The sequence below is a fragment of the Lolium rigidum genome, chromosome 1, assembly GCF_022539505.1.
Source record: "Lolium rigidum isolate FL_2022 chromosome 1, APGP_CSIRO_Lrig_0.1, whole genome shotgun sequence".
Classification (NCBI taxonomy): Eukaryota; Viridiplantae; Streptophyta; class Magnoliopsida; order Poales; family Poaceae; genus Lolium; species Lolium rigidum.
The window spans coordinates 244115579-244123498 of record NC_061508.1 but is presented as its reverse complement, the minus strand read 5'-3'; the positions used below and the strand labels follow the sequence as shown (position 1 = coordinate 244123498).

The 7920-nt window shown below is 43.2% G+C and overlaps 1 protein-coding gene across 1 annotated transcript; it reads right to left on the bottom strand.

The window, feature by feature from the left end:
* Positions 1 to 997: 997 nt before the first annotated feature.
* Positions 998 to 6063, bottom strand: LOC124692110 (nicalin-like). Its single transcript, XM_047225412.1, has 14 exons — positions 5781 to 6063; positions 4942 to 5096; positions 4366 to 4469; positions 4173 to 4239; positions 3868 to 3960; positions 3626 to 3790; positions 3390 to 3530; positions 3227 to 3304; positions 2959 to 3071; positions 2809 to 2869; positions 1987 to 2154; positions 1811 to 1912; positions 1549 to 1638; positions 998 to 1465 (listed from the first exon to the last, which is right to left on the bottom strand). Exons 1-14 carry the CDS (start codon positions 6046 to 6048, stop codon positions 1403 to 1405), a joined length of 1668 nt encoding a protein of 555 aa, XP_047081368.1. The 5' UTR covers positions 6049 to 6063; the 3' UTR covers positions 998 to 1402.
* Between the last annotated feature and the right edge of the window lie 1857 nt (positions 6064 to 7920).

Here is a 7920-nt window from a genome sequence, read left to right as displayed (position 1 = left end):
AGGGAAGATATATCAGTTGACCCTGGCGCTTACGAGTATAGAAGAAACGGAGAACCAACCTGTGATTGGATGGTTATAAGGGTAGTGGCACCCCAAACCACTAGAGTTGAAATCTTGAATTTGACACTTTGGTGTCTCATAAAGGCGGAGTATTCTTCAGTGGGAGGCGACGTTTCCGTCGACAGCGAGGCGTCTGTGGTGATTCGTCAATCTCAAGATCCGTTGAATCAGATCTTCGACACAGTCTCTCGAAGGTGCTCATAGGGGTAGGATGTGCGTGCGTGCGTTCATAGAGGTGAGTGTGTGCGCGTATGTGTGAGCGTCTTTAATTGTACTGTGTTTCGCAAAAAAAAAAAGTATAGAAGAAACAAGCAAATCTTTAAATTCTTCAAACTCTTTTTTCAAAACACTGTCTTGTAATACTTTTCTAAATTAAGGCACCCCTAGAAAAGTGACATAGATACCAAATCACATAGCAACGAGGGCTCTCCCAGAATTTTGTGCACCGATAGAAGTAATCAAGCACATACTAACACCAAAGCCTGGTCGACGTCGTTGGGGAGCCGAAAGTACGAATCACCATTGCCAGGATAAATATTGCAAAGACAATCATCCTTATCGGTAACCATGAGAAAAAAAAACTCCAAAACCAATCTAAGTAAGCATGATCTCGAAGACCACCACATCAAGAAGCTCTCATCATCCAATGAAAGACAGCTACCAAAACTCTAACCTAATCTACTAAAAACACTACTTTTATTAAAATCTTCATGCATAGATCAGATTCTCACACCCCTGCGACCTCAAAAAGACCAGCCATACGAGAGGGAACTAACGAACGGAGGAAGCAGAGGTAGAGTATGTCGCTATCTGGTTTACCTGAGAGTCATGACTACACAAACATGACCAAGATCAGCAGAAGATATTTATTAATCAAATCTCGAGTAATAATAGCACAGGACGTGACGTTTTTTTGTGGTGGAACAACAATCTCATGTCCACAGCAGTTGTGCTTTGACAGTATTCAAAAGATATCTTTCACTGTGTCCAAGTACATGCTTAGGAGTACAGCGTTGGTGTTTTATCCATACATAACACGGCAAGACACTGTCATGATGATTGTTCTTGTGCAGATAGGCCTTCAACTTCACAGTAGCCAAAACTGCTAGAACCACGAAAATGGAAAAAATATAACACACAGCAAAATTCCTCGTGTGCAAAAGAAATAATGTTTTTTGCCTAGCAGAATCTGAAGCCACTCACATTGGCTAGAGAACAACAGTAAAATTTTGAAATTATAGGTCTATCTGCTGTGAAAGCTAGCTTGTCATCCTGGGGTGTCTAGCTCTTCTAACTAGGCCTGCGATCCTCCTCGTTACTAGTACACGAAAACCAATCTATCCTACGCTCCCTTGACTTTACGTGATGGAGGCCGTCTGAATATGTTAATGAGATCATCGAGGCCCTGATCAAGAGAAAAATGTGATCTCAGTTACATAGGGAAAGGAAAGCTTCAGATTACGTATAGAGAAATTAATCGAACCATACCCGTGTAGTGATTACAAGGAAACTGAAGAGAACGATTAGATAGGAACCAAGCACCAGAAGGAACAACAGATCAAAAGTAACACTTGCAACCTGTATATTGAATAATCAGAAACTGAATGAGGTAACTTCAATGCAGTACATATCTCGAAAGCAACTTATAAAGTGAGATAAAACATAAAAACTGAAGCAAGTAATCAGTGATTAACCAGTGAAATGACACATCACAAGACATGAAGAAGTGACATGAGGCTTACACCCTTACCTGATATACATTTAAAGTTGATTTTGTTGCATCGTAGAAAGTGAACATGCCATCAAGGACGTCATTTTGAACATGCACATCAGCAGTATGCTCCGATAGTTCCTGCACCAAAACATGGTGTCATGGATCCAATAAAACTGTGAACAAAGTGAACTAGATGGAAGCAGGTATGCAACCTTTTTAAGTGCTGCGATAAAGGGATCATTCTTCTGAAGAAAAGGTGCAACTCGTGGTGTCCGTGAAAACAGATCCAGCCAGGATCGGATGTAGTGAGGACTGATAGCTAAGCTGCTGTCCTCAGCGAAAACATCAATGTTCCTTCCTCTCAATCCATAGATGTGTCTCTGCAGAGAGGTACTATTAGTATATTAGACTTCATAATTATAGAAGTACTGGTTCAGAAAGAGCAAGAGGCAACAAGTAACTTTAGTTCTTCCAATCACTCATCATGGCAGCATTTTGTGTACCTAATGTTTTTTTTTGCATCCCATTCAAACTGCTAGCTAAATAATATGAAACCATTGTAACATGGATAAATAGCAGAATCTCCTAAAGTGGCATCTCTACTCAGTTAGACAATTGAGTGTAACTGATGCACCAATACAATTACATGAACTTTTCTGTTGGCATATTTCACAACGCTACACCTAAAAATAAAAGCTTCATGCTAAGTGAAAAATCAGTTGAACAGTTATATCAACATACAGGCTACTGCTGTCAATATTTAAACCAAATTTGTAACCAAGCTAAAAAATTAATTGGTCTGTACTTACACCTTTTCCTAGACAAATAAATATTAAATGAATATTTTTTGAAGCATTGAGAATACATGTATAACGGATGTGACCACTTGCCAGCTTTGAAGATTCTTACATGCAACAGACAAATTATACGAAACATCAACACATCCAACTCTGAAGAAACCATTACTTCATCAACATTATCTAACTAGTGTATAAAAAAGTAATAATAATTTCCAGCGTAGATGATGAGCTTACCGCGAGACTCTCAGAAACTAATCTGACAGTCTTCATTACTGACTCAACATCAGCTGATTCTCTGTGACAACAAAACATACAAGTAAAACATTAAAAGCTAGGACGGAGAAAAGAGAATTAGGATGCATGAGAACTTGAGAAGTAACTTGCCTAGTGTCAGCCAGACCACCAGTGCTTTCTAAAAATTCAGGAGGGGTAGACAATTCTGAAAGTGTTAGTGCAGTCACCCTAAACCTCGAGAATTGCTCATGTTCCCATGCTACCTGTAAGATTAGCATGCAGTTTCAGCAATAAATATACGAAATACCATAATGCTAGTGCAGATGATAGGTTGATGTCAGATTGATTATCTGAAATACTGATGGGATACAAAACTACTCATGGATGGTATACAATCCTTCTAAAAGCAAGAACATACTCTAGAGTTTGACACATTAATCTTCTTGTGCTTGATGCCAACTGAAATGCCCATTTCCTTGGAGACATCTGAAAAATCCTGAAAGCAAACAAATTCGGAGTTGTAAATGAAATTTGCAGAGAGCTGAGGTTATGGACCAAAAAGCTTGGAAAAGGCATCATACCTCAAAGATTTGCTTGATGTAAGGATTCTCTGGAGGCTTTGATACATGCATCCAGAGATCACTGCTCCAAGAACCAACACTATTCAAGCAAATTGCATAGTCGATGCTCTCGCGCACACGCTGATCGAAACTTCTAAGCCACTGTAACCAATTCAAAAAACATAGAGCTCTGTGAGTTGAGTAATTGGCGAAGAATATGCAAAAGATTTCCATCATGGCACAAGATGAGCACTAACCTTGCTAGTCCCATTGTAATTGTAGGGTCCACCAGATGTTAAGCCAAAGAGAAGATTAAACTTGCCTCTGGTCTTAGGATTTGAATAGAGGCGTGAAAAAATTCGTGAAATTTCCAGGAGAGCCACTGCTCCACTTCCATTGCTGTCGCTTCCCACAGAAAGTGCCTGAGAAAATATGTATTATAAAAAATATATAACAGAATATCAAAGAAGATTCTCAAAACATTTTTTGGGTGACATACAGGTGCAGCACCAAAAGTATCATAGTTTGCAACTATGGCAATAGTTGGAAGCTGTTCAGCATCACCCTCTCCTTTCAATCCAGGTAACCATCCCTGCAACTCAAAGATACTCAACTCAGGCATGTTGACATCTCATGAAACAGCACGGCACACACTACTAATTTGCTAAATCAGGTAAAGTGTAACAATCACTTCCAGCATATAGCAGCCAATTGTCGTGGTGTATATTGTTTCACAAAGTATCTATGTTACAGTGGATTATAAATAGATTCTGAAGTAGACAGTAAATTTCACATACAGTTTACCTGGATATTTGAAATGGTTGGAGATGACACCTTTTTAGGTTCCGCCGATGGTACTATAAGCTTGTATCTACAAGTCACATGAAGACAATTAAGACCATGCAGGAGGTGGACAATTTAAGTCAACTGTTACAATGCTTATAGTGCAACATGCTGGAAACTCGAGAGTATGATCAGTTTCTATTTCAAGTATTACCCTCCTGTCGATGCAGAGGCCGGCTGGCCAGAAGAGGCAATTTTACGGATATCTGCCAATAGGTCATCCATATTGTCGTCATGGAAAGCGAAATACACTGGAAACTGCATGGAGTAATGCACATGATTTAGGGAAAATATTATATCATATTACAGAAGTAGATCACTGAACAAAGAGGGGGACAGGACATATTTCGACTGGAAACAACAAATAGCAGGAGCAAATCTGAAAGAAAAATCAGGAAACATTATATAATATAAATGAGAGCAAAGCTTCTGATGATGTACCAGTAGCAATTTAAAGGGTGCATGTTTCAAAACAAAGGATAAGTTTGGTTAACAGCTAAGAGTATACTACTCAAGAATTCAAATGAAATACAATATGTTGAACGACGTAGCCAATTGTCATATAGATTGCAGAAGCTGAATGCACATTTATTGTGTTAAACCAACCGTTTGCACTTTGAAGTGCTATATCTGTGGAGCTATGTGATATAACAAACTAGCTATTGTAACGGAACATACACAAATTTCAAGCAAAGGAAGAGACATAGATGGTGAGAAATTTACGACTTACTGGCACTTCTTCATGCACGAGCAGTTTTTCCAGCTCAGCCAGCACACTCTTCGGTTGCCCCTTGTCATCGCCGTTTACGTCACCATTCTTAGCGCCGAGGTTTGTCGGGAGTAGAATGAGCAACCCTCCAAGATGCTTTTTCTCCGCCAGGTACTCTGAGAAGTAGGTAATGAAAACGACAATCCGTCAGCAGTACAGACAGAAACCGTGCTATTAATTCAAGCAATTTCCACGTGGCAAACAATTAATACCGTAGGCCAACAATTGAATAAACGTGCTATTTTTTCAGGTGGCTAATAATGAGCATGACGGAACACCATCGTTGACTCATGGCTGCTGTTGTTTAGATGTCACGATTCGACAATTGTAATGCCGCACGAGTGAGTGCATAAAATTTGGCGAGAGTACGTAACAAGCAAGCCGGTGATAACTTGAGGCATACTACTTGAAGATGATCCAACGATTGTGATGCCGCACGAGTGAGCGAGTAAAATTTGGCAAGAGTAAGTAGCAAGCAAAGCAGATTGATAACTTAAGGCATAATACTTGAAGGGTAAGCATAGAGCTTATCCTGGATACCATCCGGTTGCTGTAACTAAACAAGCAGAATGCAGCAACATGGCACTAACCAAAATGTACAAATACGAACCGGCATCTTACGTACGAGATCGGAAAGGACATCGGCAACACTTAGTACGCATCTCGATCCAGCGGGTAGGTATCTAGGCAATGCGAAGCGGCGGCGCGTAGATCGGGCGCAATTCTAGCTAGAGCAGGGCAGAGCTCGTCTGCTACAGCGTTGCTGGTACGACGAGGAGTCGGAGAGTAGGGGTGGGTACCTCGGAGGAAGGAGAGCGGGAGGTCGAGCAGCGGCGCGACGAGCGCGGAGCGGGAGAGGTCGGCCCCCGCGGGGAGCGGGAGCGCGGCGGCGTGGTGGTTGAGCGCGGCGGCGCGCGAGCCGAGCGGGGCGCCGGCGAGGTCGTACTGGATGAGGCGGTAGACGCCGACGGCGGCGGCGGCGTCGCCGAGCTCGACGCAGGCGAGGAGGAGGAGCAGCACGGCGAGCGCGGAGGAGACGGAGGCGAGCACCTCGCCGGAGGGAGGCATGGCCGGCGGCCGGTGGGGTTCTGGGGCGGAGATGCAGATGTAGCCCGCTGCCGCTGCTGCGTGCTGCCGATCTGATTGGTGTCAGACTCGTCAATCAAAACCAAGTCCTCTTCTCGACCTCAACTCTCGACTGGTAGCAGAGGTGGCGGCGTGGGCTGCCTTGGTATTTTGTTTAGCTTTTGGGGGTCGTTTGCATAAAATTTACCATGTGCGATCTAATCGTGGATTTGTATTGATGACATTTTGCATACAACATGTGCGGGTTGCCATAGTTTTTTCTGAAACCGGTTGCCATAGTTGCGATGCGGTGCTTCAACTAATTATGATGGCCGATCTCATGGAACCATATCATGGTAGGAGTAACTTAATTTGTAATGTTATTGTTATATACTCCCTAATTGTGGATGTATCTACATATTAAATCGCGTCTAAATACATTTAAATTTGGTTAAAGTTAAGATATCTTTTGTTGGACGCAGAGAATAGTATCATTATTACAACGATGAAGAGGTATATATTTGTGAGGCCAAATCCAAACGGGAGGATCAAGTTCTAAATTCTACGGAAGCGCTAGAAGTCCATAGCGACACAAAGCATATTATCTAGGTCGTGCCTAATAGTCGTCGAGGTGTCCATCAACTCGTTGGCTTCCTCATTATCACCACTATTCTATTCTTATGTATTCTAATCCAAGTGGGGGTTGAGTATTACCCATTTGAAGGGAGTGTGGGGCTCGAGAGCGTTCTTGGTCGCTCCGGCACTCCTCCCCCTCTCCTACGGTGGCTCTGTCGGCCAGAGTGGAAGGTGGAGGAGAATCCGGCCTTCTCTTCTGTATAGCTGTAGATTTAGGTTTTCTACCCATGTGGAGACTGGCGCTATGCCATTAGAGTGGAGCGGAGTGCTTGATCTGTTCGGCCAGATCTAGCACAGGTTAGGGGTTCTCCTCGTCGTTTGGTTGCTCCAGTGGGCAGAGCTACTTGCGAGGAAGAGGAGCATCCTCTCCTTCAATAAAGTCGGTGCTCTTGGTGGGGGTTGTCTGAGAAGGGGAGCTGCACTCTGTCTCTGTCCTACCGTGGTGGCGAGGGGAGACGAGATGGTGGAGCTCTGTTCTTCTTCAGACGGCGCCTACCTTGGTGGGCCCGAAAGGTCCTGATTCGGTGGTCTCGTGTCTACGTATAGCAGCCTGGGCAACACTCAGGAAAGGGTTCCGACTGCTACTTGTCGGGGAAGGCTGCCCCAATTACTGCTATCGGACTACATGAAACCGATTCATGTGGTCGGGCTATGCGCACCCGATTTTTGGGACGCTTTTTTGTTCCCCTTCCACTAGCCATTTCCCGCAACGCCACCCCTTTCATGCCGAACTCTTTCCCGCCAAATTTTCTCGTCTTCTATCTATAAAAAACCAAGCCGCCAGATTGTTTCAAAGTACCAGTTATTCTCTCCCTTTCTTCTATCCCATTTCTTCTAACCAACTTTTTGCTACCTTGCTCGGACCGGGACTGGAGGCCTAGGAAGAAGAAGGATGCAAGCTTCCCCTAGGGATTCGAGCGGAGCGTTGCTAGTGCGGCGATCTTGTGAAAGTGAAGGATGCAGAATATTTCTCTGATAAGTTTGCTATGAAGTTTTTCGCAGAAGAATAGGGATTTAAGTGAAGGTGCCGGAAAATAATTAGGACCGTCGTACAATTTACTCAATAAACTTGTACTACTAGTCAGTGTATTTTGATTTCGTCGGATTCATCGTTCAACATATCATGTGTTTATATAGAGGTGTGCTCCAGTGTCTCTTCTCTCCTTTCCAACCAAGAAGTTTTAAAAAAGGACGGATCTAGCGAGCAAACGTTTGCTCGTTGGTTCTAGCCAGCCAACG